This window comes from Eumetopias jubatus, unplaced genomic scaffold (genome assembly GCF_037043125.1).
Source record: "Eumetopias jubatus isolate StellerSeaLion01/CBP00866 unplaced genomic scaffold, mEumJub1_p1.0 scaffold_9, whole genome shotgun sequence".
Lineage (NCBI taxonomy): Eukaryota > Metazoa > Chordata > Mammalia > Carnivora > Otariidae > Eumetopias > Eumetopias jubatus.
The window spans coordinates 15975092-15992770 of NW_028274815.1; the positions used below are offsets into that span (position 1 = coordinate 15975092).

General features: G+C 34.8%; 1 protein-coding gene across 2 annotated transcripts in view; it reads right to left on the reverse strand.

The window, feature by feature from the left end:
- Positions 1 to 551: 551 nt before the first annotated feature.
- WDR35 (WD repeat domain 35) overlaps positions 552 to 17679 on the reverse strand; it is a 56369-nt gene continuing 39241 nt past the window's right edge. Inside the window, exons 17-27 of one of the 2 annotated variants that reach the window (XM_028099285.2) lie at positions 13699 to 13779; positions 11136 to 11272; positions 10619 to 10822; positions 9644 to 9790; positions 8642 to 8774; positions 6477 to 6587; positions 5418 to 5582; positions 3942 to 4082; positions 3219 to 3375; positions 1120 to 1360; positions 552 to 827 (exon numbers count right to left, since the gene is read on the reverse strand). In XM_028099285.2, the coding sequence (XP_027955086.2) occupies positions 677 to 827; positions 1120 to 1360; positions 3219 to 3375; positions 3942 to 4082; positions 5418 to 5582; positions 6477 to 6587; positions 8642 to 8774; positions 9644 to 9790; positions 10619 to 10822; positions 11136 to 11272; positions 13699 to 13779 (1668 nt within the window). In that variant the 3' untranslated portion in view covers positions 552 to 676. The remainder of the gene's footprint in view (positions 828 to 1119; positions 1361 to 3218; positions 3376 to 3941; positions 4083 to 5417; positions 5583 to 6476; positions 6588 to 8641; positions 8775 to 9643; positions 9791 to 10618; positions 10823 to 11135; positions 11273 to 13698; positions 13780 to 17679) is intronic. The other variant, XM_028099286.2, reaches the window with a different exon arrangement.

Sequence of the window (17679 nt, forward strand, 5' to 3'; positions counted from 1 at the left end):
ATATAAAGAGTAATGCTAAAGGCCATCTCTCAGATGAGACTAAAAGGGTAGATAAAAAAGGAAAAGCTATATAAAAAATAAGGCTATTAGAAACCATTCAAATTATAAAAAAATATCTTAAAGTGCCTTCTCACTTCTGAAAATAAAATACAGAAGACATTTGATACTTATTTAATGAAATACAGCTAACAATAGAGCTCATTTTAATATTATAATTGTTTAATCTCCTTCTAACACAGGTTATGTCAATTCCCTAAATTGAACTTTGCCCCACTCCCGTGCTTCCCCCACCCACCCCTGCCAAGGTTTTTGATGAATTAGTAACCTTGAAACTGTGAGAAAAATTTCTTATTTGGAATATTTTCATAGTACCATGTAATCATAACAGATAGAAAGACAGGAAATAAGGTTGATTTCCATATGTTTTATATGAAAATCAATATTATTTCATAGTAGTATATTTACACAAAATTATATATATTATGTATATGTAACATCTGTATTATATATATACAGATATGTATTATGTATACATATAATTTTGTGTAACAATACAACTATGAAATAACGCTGATTTTCACATAAAATATGAAATCTTCCAGTCTTATTATATATACGGTCATAGCTATGTGTATTTGCTACATATATTTTACAGTTTACGCAATTTGCCATTTCTTTACCCCACTGAACTATGGCATAGGGGACAGAAGTTGTAGTTACTTATTTCCTGCGCCAGGACACAGTGCTTGCACACGCTGCACATCCAAAATTGATATTCAGTGATCAGGCTTCCCGTGGCGACACACGTTGGCAGTTTCCCTTCCCCTCTGTAAAAACAAGAAGAAAAACGGTGAATTACAGTTTAAAATTTCTAATTCCTTAAACCATTTATTACGCTTAAAAAATTAAGGGATGAAAAACATCCCCAGGCAAGTTTCAATTAAAAACTTCTCTTACAATGAGAAAATAAAGCACTAATAACACTTACAAGACTAAATATAAAATAGGGTATAATCTCAAGGTGAATCACTTCAGAATTTCATGCTTAAATTACTATATCACGCTATTACGCTTACAGAAATCCCAGCTTCTAATAAATATTAATTACAGTCAGCCTACCCTTCAAGAAGGCTGTCCAATTCAGATTTTCTGTTATCTTTTGGAGTATGTTTCGTGAAGATTTCTAAAGCAAGATCTTCATATTGCTGTTGTTGCTCTGAACTGAGGGTCTCTAAAGATTCAAGTTTAATAAAAGCTTTTGAACAAGTACCAAAAGCTCTGCTGGCACATGCGCAGAGGGCTACCAGAGAGTAGATCTCAACGGCAGGGATAATGTCTTCATAGTCTCTCAGGTGAAGAGCTAGGAAAAGGAGGACCATTTAGATTTTGGAAGTAATCATAATATCACGATCATGCCTGGCAAAGAATCTCTGTTAAGCTGCTTTAGTTTAACCTACATGAACTTTTTATAAACTTCAAAAAAAAAAACAACAATGGCGGGCGATCGAAGCGCTGGTAGAAGGAAGTAAGTTATATGACCTCACAGTTCTGTAACGCTAGCCAACAGCTCAGGTGCCACAAAAACCACCACCACCAAATGATGAGCATGCTGGGCCAGTTAGAAGTACACACACAGACAAAAAAATAAAAATTGTTGTCGAAACACCTTTTTTTCATATCAATATATTAGAAATTTCTGTGGCCTTCCAGAAAAGTAAACTAATATTATACTGTTAGTCATAATTTTCAAGATAACATCATGTTTCCTTTTGGTAAAAAAAGCAAAGCAGCATGAAATCATGTTTTTTTCTTTGCGTTTCTTTGAACAGTTTTTTTTTGTTTGTCTTACCGAAACGACAGAACTTTGAGAAAAAAGAAGTCACAATGAGCCTCTAAGTTGTCAGTTCAGAAAATTTATTTTGACAGCTGCCATATCTTATTTTCACCTTTTCTATACTAGAGATACGATCTTTCTGTAAAATGTACTGCGGAGGGGCGCCTGGGTGGCTCAGTTGGTTAAGCGACTGCTTTCGGCTCAGGTCATGATCCTGGAGTCCCGGGATCGAGTCCCACATCGGGCTCCCTGCTCAACGGGAAGCCTGCTTCTGCCCTCTGACCCTCTTCCCTCTCGTGCTCTCTATCTCTCATTCTCTCTCTCTCAAATAAATAAAATCTTAAAAAAAAAAAGTTTTAAAATGTACTGCGGAATTAATAGACTGTATATGGATTTCTTCACCCAGCAGGTGAAAACTCTCAAGTTAAAGTTCTAATTTGCCTTATAAGTCTAGAAATTGGGTATAAGTTATATAAAATCCAACCATTTTAAACATAATTGCATCATTTATACCACATAGTAATCAGTTAAATTAAATGAAGGTCAGTTATAAACATACAAAAACAAAAATGGTTCTTGTGTATAACTAATAACCAATTAGAAAAAAACTTTACAGTCCCCTTGCTAATACAAATGATAACACAGATCTATGTTCGTCAACGTGGAAACATGACTGCAATATACACCACAGGGTATAAAGCAAGCTCCTGAACAACATGTATGATATTATTTTAAGGAAAACTATCTACAATTTTATAGGCATGGAGAAATGTCTAAAAGGAAGTTCACCTAAACGTTAGCAATCATTACTTCTGAGTTATAAGATTATTTTACAAGTTATTAGATTATTTTACCTTTTCCTTTGTTTTTTTCTGCTTTGACTTAAATTGTTATATGTCATTTTTTTTACATCAGTGTCATTTTAATAAAAAACAAAAGCTATGGAAAGCTATTAATATGGAAATATCTTACAACCTATCAATGTTTTTCAAAAAGGACATAAAAGTATGGCCTGTTATACTCCTGATATAAAAAAAAACAAATTTATATATATATATATTCAAAAGCATATGGACTGGGCTATTAGGTGTTTAACTTTGAATGAATAAAATAGTGAATGCTATAGATGGTCTTTTTTGCTTACCTCAAACTTCTGATTTTAATGTGAACCATACGTATTAGTTTCTATGTATTAAAAAAATTAAAAGTGCTTCAAAAAGGGGAATGCACAAAGCAAATTACAGATAGCAAATCTCAAACATGAAAATAAACCCATAGATAAAAGTGTTATTGAAATTAATATATGGGCAAACTGAGGGAGCTGGCCCTTCATATTCAACTGACCGTTTTTAGACATATTCTATACATTAGGTCATATGCCCACCTGTCTTCAGTGCAGTGTCAACATATCCCTCATAGAGCTGCCTCTGTGCAAGTATAAAGAAGTGGTAAGCCTCAGCCCCTCTCCAAGCATTATCTGTGAAGCGACTAGTTGTAGACAGAACTTCCTCTTCCAGCAAACCAGCCAAAGCAGAAGTGGCCTATGAGTCAAGCAGACCCGCGTTTTCTGTCAGCACAACCATGACAGTCATTCCAATAAAGATAGTTTCTGAATGGTTATACATTAAAATATCCAAGTAAGCAAATTTTATCATGACAAAACTCATTACAGATTTAATTTCTCCATTAGAATTTGTATTTTTTTAAGCCAGTATAATAAAAAATTTCTTTCAGTTTTACTGAGGTATAACTGACAAATAAAATTACTAAAGTGTACCTAGTGGTGATCTGACACACAATACACCGTGACCCATGGTGTGGTCAAATAAACTTTAAGTTAATAAGAAATTAATTTACACATAAAATAATATATTCTAGGAAAGTTTCTAAAATGCACTGGTTAGAAAGCAAAGGCTACAGATTAGTCTTGCAGAAAAAATTGTCAATATTCATAAGTAGAAATTTCTAAATTTGAGTATTAATTCCAAGTCAGTCCTTCTTCTCCTCTCATTTATGGCCTGTCCATAAAGAGAAGTTTGATAGTTTTGTTTTGTTTTTTTTCTTAAACACATGAGTTGATTTCATGTTCTGTAATGTTCTACCTTACCTCTGAGCTCTTTCCTTTAACTTTTCCTCTTTGAGCATTTTTCATTTGTTCATGGTATTGCTCTATGAGTAAAGCTGATAGGACATACAACTTCTTGACACGTAAAGGTTTGGTTCTTTTCTTTGCCTCTTCATCTGCAATCTTTAAACATTTAAAGAATATGGGAAGACATTCCTTAATCAAATTATGTTTGTACAATCATTTCTGAAATTTGATCTTTAATAAAAAGAGAAAACCAGTAGGCTGGAACATAAATACCACCCATTTATAATAAATATTTTAAAACCCATTTTCTTACATGTATCATTATGACCTCACTGATATGAGGAATTCTTAATCTCAGGAAACAAACCGAGGGTTGCTCGAGTGGTCTGCGGGAGGGATGGGGTGGCTGGGTGATGGACACTGGGGAGGGTATATGCTATGGTGAGCGCTGTGAAATGTGTAAGACTGTTGAATCACAGACCTGTACCTCTGAAGCAAATAATACAATATATGTTAAAAAAAAAAAAAAAGAAGAAGATAGCAGGAAGGGAAGAATGAAGGGGGGAAAATCAGAGGGGGAGATGAACCATGAGAGACGATGGACTCTGAGAAACAAACTGAGGGTTCTAGAGGGGAGGGGGTGGGGGGATGGGTTAGCCTGGTGATGGGTATTAAAGAGGGCACGTACTGCATGGAGCACTGGGTGTTATGCATAAACAATGAATCATGGAACACTACATCAAGAACTAATGATGCAATGTATGGTGATTAACATAACAATTAAAAAATTTTCTTTTCTTTAGCTTATAAGGACTCCATTCTTTCCTTAGCATTTAGCCATGGAGTTACAACTCCTAACAATCTCCGAAAATAACAAATGCTCGTAAGTCACAATGAAGAAAGTTTTCATGGAAGGGGTAGCATTTTCCATAAGGAGATTTTTAAAATGATGTTTCAAATATACTGAAATAACAGGACTTTAACATGGTACAGCCTTCAGAAATAAAGATTTATTTAGAAGACTGCGGGGAGTTTTCCCTTTTCCATTAAGTCAAATGGGAAAAAATAGAATAGGATGTAAATTTTGCATACATTAATACCATATATTAGTCATCTTCCCTCCAAATGCATATTATGAAAAAATGTAATGTCTTTAAAATGTGTACATTTAAAAGAACTCAAAATTCTATTATCAATAGGATTGAATTTGTAAGGGAATTTGTACTTTATGGTCCCTGAAAATTCTATGATTCTTTGTTAACTTCAGTATTAATATTCAGTTGTTTAGGTATCAATAAGGTGCTAACACTAATAAATAGCCTTTTTGGTAAAAGGTACTAAGATAACACGTAGTTATAGTAGTAATAAAACCAGAGGGATTTTGCTATAATAAGTATTTGCTTTCAAAGAAAATGGAAAATGTGTTCTTTAATATAAAGAAAACATTGGTACCTAGAACATATCAAATACTCACCAAGATTATTACATTACCTTAAACATCAGTTTAGCAGCTTCATAAAAGTAATTTGCTTTCCGATAGAGTTCTATGGCATCAAGAGTTTTATTCTTTTCCAATAAATGAGATGCATACCTCGCTAACAGGGATCCGATTTCTTTCATACTATGATTTTTAGCCAGTTCAACAGCTTTGTTCCACTAGGGGGAAAAATATACCATTCAGTTACCCAAGCATTTATAGTCACAGATGTCATAAATTTCATATAATAAAGCTTTAAGTTTATAGTAATAAATAATGATACATCAAAATTAAAAAACCGGTCTATGTTTTTTAAAATAAATTTAACTAAAATCAGAGCAATTTTAAGTTCTATAAGTTAAACATGTGTCAAAATGATAAATGATGTAAGACTGATTTGCTTAGGAAATACATTGGAAAAGGAAAACTTCAAAGTTTATAATCACAATATTATAATTCAATTTTGCACCAGCAAGGAGTGGGAAAAAGCTACATTTGCTTATAGTAAAACAAAATATGCAATTTCAGTTAAGAAAATGTCCGATCAGATTTAACATTTACAAAAGTTATTTTTAAAAAGCAAGTGGAGCTTTATAAAATACTTCAATACTTAAAGGAATACACTGATATTCAGCAATTTCTACGATTCCGTACTTTAATTTTAGTTAAATTCCAGCTCTTAAAAATATCAAATATATGTTTTCTATAAAGAGACAGGAAAATAGATTTGCCAAAATAAATATTGATAAGGTAACTCAATTCCTTCCTCTTGCAATGACCATTAACTAGTCCTTCTTTGGAAACAAAACCCTAATAAAATACAGAAGATTATGAAATTACTTCCAGACAAAAACTTGCCAGACTAAAAGCACAGGGTTTGTCCCCATATTGAGTTAGTTATGAGCGGATCACCCTCAATGGTAGTACTTTAAGAGGTAAGTGCAAACCCCAACATTTTCTAGGTCCTCAGCAAAGTAAGAGAGTTATCTAGCTCCTTTCACGAAATTTGCCTCAACCCTACACTGGCGACAGCCTAGAAGGATGACGAGCGACTTTAGTTTTCAGTTCCTTACTTGGTTGAGATGTACACAGGTATCTACTGCTGCCTTTGGCTGATTACATTTCAAAAATGCAGTCACTGCTTGTTCACACATTCCAACCCTCACAAACATCTGTGCTATTTCCTGTAAAGACAGAACATTACTCTCAGATTTCACAGACCAAGGAAATCACTTATATTTTCATTTACAAAACTCCATAGGGACATATGAATATTAAATTTACTAGTGGTTACAGTCATTTTTCGTTGAAACATACACAGGGACAGTGGCTACAAACCAGAAAGGATGCTATGGCATCATTTTCTATAAAACCAGAGTTTCGCTGGCTCACGCCGCAGATTTGACTTTTAACCAGGTCCTGAACATACTGCACTCTTTTCTCCTCCCAGTACAGTAGCAACTTTCCAGAAATGTCAAGTTCTGAAACGAACTCCATAGCAGTGTGTGAAAAAACCATTTAGGGCAACCGTTGGTATAATCAACGGTCATCGTTAGAGGCTTCAGCGGAATCTCACATTCACGGAGCTCTCACATACCTCTCTAAAGAAATGCCCCAGACAAGCCAGACGTTTGTTAGTGCGGGAAGCTAGATCCAAAACAGAGCTCCCTTGCAGGGTGGTGGTGAGGAGGGAGATCACAACAAAACCCAACCATACCCATCGGGCTTACTCTCCATTTTCAGAAAATCAATTTTCTTTTTCTTTCTGAGTATCTACTTGGCCAGAGTTTTTCTCTCCCCACCCTCATTTCTAAAGTATTTGGGGAAAATCATAAAAGTACATTTTGGACCCAACTATCTTTTTAAAAGTAATATTTGTATTTCTCTGGTTAGAAAATAGTAACACATTCTCATGGTGGGAAAAAAAAGTTTTCTAGCACAAAAATATAAAGTTACTCATAATCTCACTACCCATAGGAAATCTATCTCAATGATGTGATGTAATTTCCTAACATCTTTGTCCTATGAATCTATATGTATATGTGAGTTGCTGTATGTATTGTGATATTATATATAGTTCTGCACCCTGAAATTCCCACCTAAATAGTATGTACATTTTACCATATTATTAAAAACTCCTCCAAAAACTTGATTTAAAGTTTGCAATACTAAAAAAAATAAAATTTTCCCATATTTTACCATATTATTAAAAAGCTCCTCCAAACACTTGATTTAAAATCTTCACTACTAAAACTTTTTAATCATTTTAATTATGTAATTATTATTATAGCTATAATTACTTAGTATTTACTCAGTAATAATACTTTTCTGGATATTCTATAGCAACATTCTTTTCTGCATCATCAGACACACCTAATAGATGACATTAATGTAGGATACACTGTCCTAATACCCAGGGTTATAAGTAATTTCACTTTCTCTCCTGCTCAAAGAAAGCACAGGACTGAAAATAAAGCTACGTGAAAATATCATTATTACAGGGATAACTGCTCTGATTCAATAGAGAAAACCGAATTCTCAAAATTCTACTATTCATTCATCTATTAATTGACAAAATTTTTATGGTAGAACTCACAACTGATATATGTCCAGACCATGCAGTTGAGAGATGCTAACTCCACAGGTATTTTACAACTGTTACTTACATTTTAGATAAAACAAATAAAATATAAATTCATTAACATCATTCAACAATTAATACACTTAAAAAGAACATTCAAAACAAAGTTCCAGAAAACTCGTTTTGTTTCTCTTTTTTTAACATTAAATACTTTATTGTTAATACAACCTAATAAAAGTCAAGCTATCTTTTTTACCTTTTGTTATAGCAAATTTCAAATACATACATATACACTAATCCCCAGACCAAGCTCGGATCATTTTGAAGCAAATCTCTGATAAGATATCATTTTAGCTGGAAATACTTCATGTGTTCAGCTAACTTTAAAAGCAATTTTATAAAACTGATAAGACTACAGTAGATTGTGAACATGTTAAAAGTAGTGGCAATATGACTAATTTTCCCTCCATTTTCAAGCATTCTGTAATATTGACATATTGTTTTAACAATTAAAAGTATCATTTGACATCTAAGAAACTATAAGATTATAGATTCATTTTAAATTTTCTTTGTGGCAGAGAAATATTTCCTGACCGTAACATGAAAACCTTATAAAATAACCTAACAACTCTAAAACCTAAAATTTGTAATACCCACTGGAAGCAACTTGTGGTTTTCTGGAAGTGAATTGGCAAGATTCTCCAATCCCTCATAATCTTCCAACATATAATAACATTCAGCTAGACGTTCCTGGTTCCGGCCTTGTACATAATATTGTACGGCATTCAACCTATAGAATATAAAAAGAAGCAAAAACTTTTAAAACTAATGTGAACCTCCTGGTAAATAAGCACTTTCACCAAAAATGTTCCTTCATTAGAATTACTAGTATTACTCTAGTTACCACCTTCAGTTACAGTATGTCTTTGAAGCATATAAATTGGAGGAAAAAAAAATCTAAAGACTGCGAAGCATATTTTAGTTGCAACATTCTTTGGATATTCTTAAGAAATATTGGTGTAATCTGATACACAGTTGTACTTCCAAACACTGACATAAATAAATAAGCATACTGATCAAAATGAAAACTTCAGTCGTTGAGCGTCTGCCTTCGGCTCAGGTCATGATCCCAGGGTCCTGGGATCGAGCCCCACATCGGGCTCCCTGCTCTGTCGGAAGCCTGCTTCTCCCTCTCCCACTCCCCCTGCTTGTGTTCCCTCTCTCGCTGTATCTCTGCCTGTCAAATAAATAAATAAAATCTAAAAAAAAACAAAAAAACAAAAAAAAAATGAAAACTTCAGAATAAAAGTCAATGATTTCTGAAAATAATCTACAATAAAACAAGCAAATATAAATTTTTTTTTTTTTACCTTTTTCAGAAGTAAATCATATAATATCTTTGAAATGCACACTGTGGTCTTAAACAGTAGAAAGCTGTCTGAAGCTAGGCACACATTTTGTGAGTATGAAAACTCCAAAGTTTTACAACACTTATCTAAGGATCTCTTGCTCCCCATTGTGAATCTAAAGCTGTTTGATTTTTAGGATCCAGGAGGATGGTCTTCAATTTCCCCAGCATTGTGTCATAGGGAGTTACTCAGGCAGCTACCACATTAAGTGCCGCATGAATGGAGAAGGTGGTCCATGTAGGTTACCTACCATTTTTGTCGATCAGCAAAGTAGTCTCCGATGGCATTGTGGGCTTGTTCTAGGAGACTGTCATCTGCATCACCAGATCCAGTTTTCAGGAGCTGGAGTACTCTAAACCAATCTCCCAATTTCAGCCGAAGGCCAATAGCAAGATCTCTACAAACGATAGCATCTATTCATTCATGTGACAAATAATTTAACAACTGCCTACCACGTGGTAGGTTCAATTCCAGGGAACTAGAATACACAGCAGGGAACTGAAAGACAATGTACCTCTCCAAACATTTTAGAAACTTAACCAGGAAAGAGGCAATGGGGAAAACCTGAAATAGGGAAAAGGAAATAATTTCCTGCCTTTTATTTTCCTAGAATTCCAATTTTCCTAGCAAAATAATGATTTAAATAATAATCACTTCTTTTCATCAATTTTGTAGACATGATCAGGCTTATTTAAAAACCACACATATAAACACATTTGGTTTATCTTTCTTTTCAGGGCTTAGGCTGTATTAGGGATCTCCTGGAAGTACAAGTAATATTAATAAAAATGAGACATAATGTTTACAGCTGAAATGAGGTTCATACATTATATTATATAAATCTAAAATGAACAGAGGAATAAAAATCAATCCCTATATACCGTTCATTTGTATTTCATGCTCCTTGACAACAAAAAGTTAAATAAAGGCCTAAACAAAAAAAGGAAACCCAAATATTGAGCTGTGTAATAAAGGATAAAAGCCCCCAGTCTCTGTAGTCTTATGGTTTTTCCCTACCAAATGAAAGCAATTCACGGCCAGCCATTAATATATGTAACAACAGCAAAGAAAACTGCCTCCAAATTACAAAACATACATTAACAAGGGACTTGTGGAATATCCAGCTGGTAATCCAAACTGAAATTATTTTCTAAAGAAATGGCATGAGACACTTAGTACTGTACAAAAAGATCATGAATGCCGAAGTACTCCAGGGTGCCTGTACCTTCTGTCCATATCAAGATATGTTCTTTCGGCCTCTTCAAACCTGCCGAAGTATGCGGCAACTTCGGCCTGCTTCATGGACTCACTCTGCAGGTGGCCCAGTCGCTTCACAAACTTAATGCCTTGGTAATCTTTGCAGCGTACAAATGCTTGCTCTGCAGTGTGCAAGTCCAGGTTCTGAAGAGCTGCTTCAGCCAGTAGGCGCCTGTATTACAAAAGAAACAGAAAAGCTTATTGCAATTACTGATAAACAAGTCTGAACCAGAATTCAATTACTATACCTATTGTTTCTAGTCAAACTGGTGGGAAGCGATAAACACATTTATACATGTTTCACTTAATATTATGCTCATTTTGAGTACTTCCACATTTGAAATGAATTTCTGTATTTTAAAAAGAAGAGCAAGAATGGGCACCTACCCTCCCATGAAGGCTACCACGAGAGTGGGGGACAATAGAGCTGAAACTTTAAAAAGCATACACCAATCATTTGAGGAAGACTTTTTATTTTTAAATACCAAAGTCGGGGGTGTGGATTGTCCTCTATGAATTGAGATGCATCTTCAATGCCAACCTTCTCAATCAGTGCTCGACTATCTCGCAAGGACCGAATCTCAAAGTTAATTATATAATCCTTGTTTGGATGTTCAGGATTCTAAAAGTAAACATGAAAAGAAAGTCAAATGGCTGCCTTTAGAGTACGTGTTTCTTTTTTACAGTAAAACAGACGCGTGCACACACACACACAACTGTCTCACCTTGTGAACAAAATGGGAAGAAAAGCTATTCCAATGTGTGGGTCTTTCAAGGCCTCTGGAAAACACCCACAACCCACCAGTTAAGTTCCTCCTGAGGCTATGAGGCTGCCCATGGGGAAAAGGCAGTGGTGGAAGAAGGGGTCTCTTACAATTATGCAGCCTATTTTCCCTCAGCTTAAATGTCATGTTCCCAGGAGCTACTATTCTCTTCTTGCCCAAAGGGCTGTGGATTCCACCAGAGCAGAAAATACGTGTGCAGGGGCCTCTACCCCCTCACTCCTTAATCTATTCTTTCCTTGCCAGGGGCAATGAAACTGTTGTTCCTGGTACTGCTGGGCAGCAGACAAGCAAATAAAAGGAAAAGGGCCAGTTTTCATCACCTCTTTCCCTTTCTTAATTTTGCAAGCTGGCCCCTCCAAAAAAAAAAAAATTTTTTTTTGAAGGCCAGCCTTGCAGGAAAGAGCTAGCTAATGGGCAAAGAAAAGTTATAATGGACTCGCCAATATCCTACATATTCCAAGCAAAGAAAAAGTGAAGCACACGAGAAAATTAGAGAAAACAGCAATGGCTCCCACAACTGAGCTGCGCGTGTCCCTCCTCACCCTGCAACTAAACCACTGCATTCAGAAGCTAAAAAGTTCTCCAGGAAATCCCTGGCACAAGGTAGAAAGTAGTATGGAAAGAGCATGAGGTTTGGATTCAAGCAGACCTAAGCTTCAGTCCTATTCCATTGCTCCCTGGCTGTGTGACAACTCTTTCTAAAACCTGCTATACACCCCCTCCCAGGCCCACCCAGGAAGCCAAGGTCATCTTCCCCAGATAGAAACCCAATCATGTCACTCTCCTGCTTTACGCCCCAGTGACTCCAGGACGTAGTCCAAACTCCACAGAAGGCACACAAGGCCTCTTATAACCTGGGCCGACCTACCCCATGACCATTCGCCTTCTCCATTTCTGCCAGTGCGACCAATTACATACACACAGCAGTTTCGAAGCCAGACGGCTTAGAGTCAAATCATGTCTCTGCCTACTGCTAACTGGGTGTCACTGGCAAACTAGTTTATCTCTCCAAGCCTCACATTTTTCATCTGAAGAAATGAAGATAATAATCAAACTTACTTCCTCGAGTTGTGAGAATTAAATGAGATCAAACAGTTAGCACAATACCTGGTTGTGCTACTCACATTACTCACAGTCTCAGAACTGACCCAATGCTCTTTCGCTGCAGACCTTTGAAGAGATACATCTGCCAAGTGAACTACAGCACCCCCATGCCTTGTCTGGTTGCTGAATTTCTTGTCTATCTCCCCAACTCCTCTACTTGAGGCCAGGAACTGTGTCTTACTGACTGCCAGTAAACATTTCCTGAGTCAATGAACAGATGAACATTTTACTCACTAAGAGCCTTCTTCATCTAAAAATGAGGTCTGTGTAGTACCTACCAGGCATGGTTGTAATGACAAATGAACAATGACATACGATGACAAATGACAAATGAACACCTTCTATGAAAGGTACTATGTAAAGGTAAATGTAAATTTAGTAAATTCCTTCCTTTTCCTTTTGCATTCTTTCTGCTCTAGTCCTCCAAGAAATTTCTCAAGGAAAAAAAAAATAGGTTCATAATAAAAGGGCTACAATTTATACATCAAACCAAAACATGAAAACATGCTACAAACTGCAACTTCAGAAATGTAAAAATCTACTATTCTAATTCCATAAAACTGGATGAAGTACACAGAAAAAGTAAATGCTTTGTATAAAATGAAGGTAAAACTCTTTTCAATATATTCTTAGAGAAAGAAATTCTCAAAAGATGGTCAATGAGGGCCAAAGTAGAGGTTCAAAAAGATATCTGGCATCAGAAATGGATTATTTTATAAAGCCTGAAAAAAAATAGGATAGTGCACCTGAAAAAAAAAGTTACTCAAGTATCCTAGAACTACAAAACACTAAATTGTCAAATATTTCTTCAGTTCCTCTGTTGATAATATAAAAAAATGACAACAACAAACAACTAGCTACCATTTTTTGAGCTCTTGATCTTAGCACTGTGCTGAGTGCTTTTTACGCATTACCTTATACAACAACAATCCTGGAAGATAGGTACTGTTATTATCCCCATTTTATAGAGGCAAAGAATTGAGGCTCGTAAACAAGAAAGGAAAATGAAGCTCAAAAAGGTGAAGGAACCTGTCTAAAAGTGGTGTAAGTGACAGAGCAGGGTCTATCCATATTCCTAACAGGGATACTGCACTGCCTGGTGAAAAAATAAATCCCAGCCAAGCCAGCAACAGAAATACAATTGCTTTTTAAGAATTACCTTCAGTATCTCATCCAAAAGAACAGATTTAATTTCTAAATCCTCAAAGTTACAAATATATCCAGAAGTCTGAATGGGCTCCTTTAAAGATAAAAACAAATGATATGTTAAACTGTACAAAATTTTCCTTCCTTTAATATATGATTTTATATTTTATTATCAACATTTTCAAACCAAGAGAAAAGTAGAAAGAATCTCATTAACACCCATATGTCCATCATCTACATAATTATTAACATTTTGCTAAATATGCTTCAGTCAACTTTTTGGCTGAAATATTTTAAAGTAAATCAAGTAAATTTACAGATATCATGAAATTTCACCCCTAAATATTTCAGTACATATCTCTAAAAGATAAAGATGTTCTTAAAAAAAAAAAAGATGCTCTTTACATGGCCACATTACTATTATTATGCCTTACGTAATCAATATTAATTCCTAATAGCATCTAATATCAGTCCAATTTTCTCAATCCGAAAGTGTCTGATACCACTAGATAATTCTTATTCATACAATGCAATATTAAATTTAATTCTTAATAAAACTGACAAACACTATATTTGTATGTAAGTACATACATCAAAGAAATCTTGTACCATACTGAAAAGTCCATCCTATGTAACATTAGCCAGAGAGCATTCCTGATAGATTTTTCTATATAAGAAGACTTAATTTGGCAATATGTAAATATACAAGTCTGTTACAGGTCTGTCTCTCATCCTGGTATTATGCAGGCTTATAGAAATACAGTGTAGTAAATGCATATTACAACGTAAAATAGCTGCCCTAAATCCCTAGTAGAAAGTTAGGTATAAATATTAGGTAAACAAAAAGAAATAAACTCTCAATATACTTACTACCTCCAAGAACACTGTGGAAAGGATAAGTTAATGTCTGGTAATGGAAATAATACCAGAATGTAATTTTTTTTAGATGTGTGTATATGTATATCATGAAACAAAGTAAGCAAAATCCAAAGGAAATAACATATTGAATTTTTAACTCTGAAACTTAGTTCTTCATGATAGAAACTACAAAAATTACAGTAGGAAGATACTAAAAAGATGGAAATTACAGGTAAAAATTGAATCAAATTTAGTTTTAGTATGTCAAAGTTTAAGAATAAAGCTCTTGGGGGAGCCTGGGTGGCTCACTCCTTAAGCATCTGCCTTCGGCTCAGGTCATGATCCCAGCGTCCTGGGATCGAGTCGGGCTCCCTGCCCCGCGGGAAGCCTGCTTCCCCCTCCCCCACTCCCCCTGATTGTGTTCCCTCTCTCACCATGTCTCTCTCTGTCAAATAAATAAATAAAATCTTTAAAAAAGAAAAGAATAAAACTCTTGTATACACATTATATGTGTTTATTGAGTCTTAAAGTGATGATTTTCTTTTAAAAAGTAAAAATTGTTGATTATATGAGAAAATTTTTACAAAATCCCTTTATTTCTTAAAAAAAATATACTATGCAAAGGCAAATAATATGCCTTTATGAGCAATGAACACACAGAGAGAATCAGAACAAAATTTAATTCAAAACGAAAGAATATATGGATATATTTCTTTAAATTATGGAGGCATTTTGTACACCTGAATTATTTTGATACTACATGTATCCAAATATACCTGTACAAAAATGTTTGCCATTAGAAAATTGTTTTATATTTGGCTAGATAAAAACAAAGCAAGGTAGCCAAAAAATAAAGTCATAAAAGATGATGCGTGGATAAAAGTTATACCAAAAATAAAGAGAAAGTAAGAAAATACAGGGAGGAGGAGAGACCAAAAAATTCAGAGTTTCCAAAATAACCTATTGGCACGTAAGTAAATATGCAAATATTTGTGTAATTCAGATTTTAAAAAGTCAACTTCTGCTTGATCTCAACTAATTCTCTTTATTTTCCAAAATTCACTAGATATCCATCCACATTTCAACTGAATATGAAGTTTTAGACCAGTGGATGACAAAAGCAGGACACAGTATGCAAGAAATTTATTTTTATCAAGAAAGTATTTAAAACTTCACCAATCTATATTAAGTACTCTTATTCAGTACAGAAGTCAGAAGGTCTCATAACATGTGCAATATAGCATAGGTACTCTGAAGTACTTATCCCCTCAATTCTAGCACACTGTGACATACTGAAGTTTGTACATACCTAGCTAAGTGGACTTAGGGATTAGAGTTTCTAATTTTTAGCTAACCCTCATAAATTTGACTGTAGTTTCAAAATCCTCCTGCAAAGAATTTGTGAATTACTGGAATACCAATAATGCAAGCACAAGCAAACAAGACAAGGCAGAACAGTCACTTCCCTTACTCCTCGCACAGATTCCAAGGTTAGCCACATTACAAAGTGAAAACAATGAGTCTAATCGGGTCTGACAAAAAGTTAGTTAAAAAATGGAAATTATCAAGAAGACTATTTGAAACATGGGACCTATACTAAGTTAATAATTCCACACTCTATAAAGTATGCATTATGTTTGAGACACTAGCTAATGGTAGCATGAACCATAACACCATGACATTTTTAAAATAAAGTTTACTTCTTGTTATTTTTTTCTCATTCTTTTTAAAATTTCTATTTCAGGGACATGGTTCATAATGTATTAATATGGTAGGTCATGTATATAATTTCTAATAAATAATTATGCACATATGAAGGTATAGATACAAAAGTTTGGAAACCCCTTGTTTGGTAAAAAAGCGTATAAAAATGAGAGGGTGAGTGACAAAAATATGACATATGAAAGGAATATGAATATGAAATAGCATCAATGAGAGGGAAGATTCAAGAAAAAGACTAGAAAAGCGGAATCAGTACCTTGAGAGGCTCACTGGAGATAAAAATGATCAAGCAGGGAATATCAACATTAAATACTCATTTCCAAATTCTCAAAGAAAGTGTGCTTTATCAGTGAATTACAACTTCACATACAAATGGCACCCTTTTTTCACATATAATCTAAAGAAAACTTTACAACTTAAAGAAAGGTATGAATCTAGAATTCATAACAACACATAACAACACTCAAATGGATAAAAGTGTATTCAGTATTAACTGTCAAATGACAGCCTATCTCCTGAATAATAAAAGAATATGATGCCCTAAAGCAGCCCCAGCAAATTTGGTTTTGAAGTGTGTATTCCTTACATGATCAGTCAATAAGCAGCTACAGGAATGAACAGCAGAGTAACTAACCAAGCAGGGATCACAGCCAGCCAGCGTCCTCATGAATGAAAAGAACAGCAGGGTTTATAAAGAAATCCAGTCAGTGGTAAGGTTGAAAGAAATTCATCTAGCTCTAAATCCAACAGAAATTGAACTACTCGCTAAGCCAGAAAACAAACTCAAAAGAAATTAAAAAAAAAAAAAAAAAAAAAAGGCTGTTCTGTTAAAACTACTTAAGAAGCACTTTGCACCAGGCCAAGATGTCTTTTCCCCTGGTGCTAGACTGAACGTGTGCTACACACACATTATGACCAGCCAGGCACAACACTCTCACTCATCCAGGCACATGATTTCTGACTTAGTGCACACAGGGCCAACGACAGAAAAGGACCCCAACATTCAAAAAGTATTCCTCTCCCATCCTCACAGTTATCCTGTGGCTACCTGTCAAATTTTCACACTTGTTTTTGTGCCAAGCATCAAATTTCTCTTGGACCCTTGATAGAAGCCCCTGCTTACAGGTTAAATGCAACAGCCCTAATTGCCTTTCCTCTAAAACTAACTCAGGAACTAAAAATTACTAAGATCCTTAAGACTCCTGAAAGCTTTAACAAAGCCTTTGAGAGCAATTTATATCAGGTCATTTCCCAACCCAAAGATCCTGAGTAGAGCCAAAATGGGGAAATGTGAAAATAATTTAGGATATTAAAGGGACAAATAGTTTACCACTAAATAAATTACTCTAGAAGATCTTTGGCACCCCAGGGGCCCAAGCATACAATTTCTTTCCAAAAAGGAAACTGTAAATCC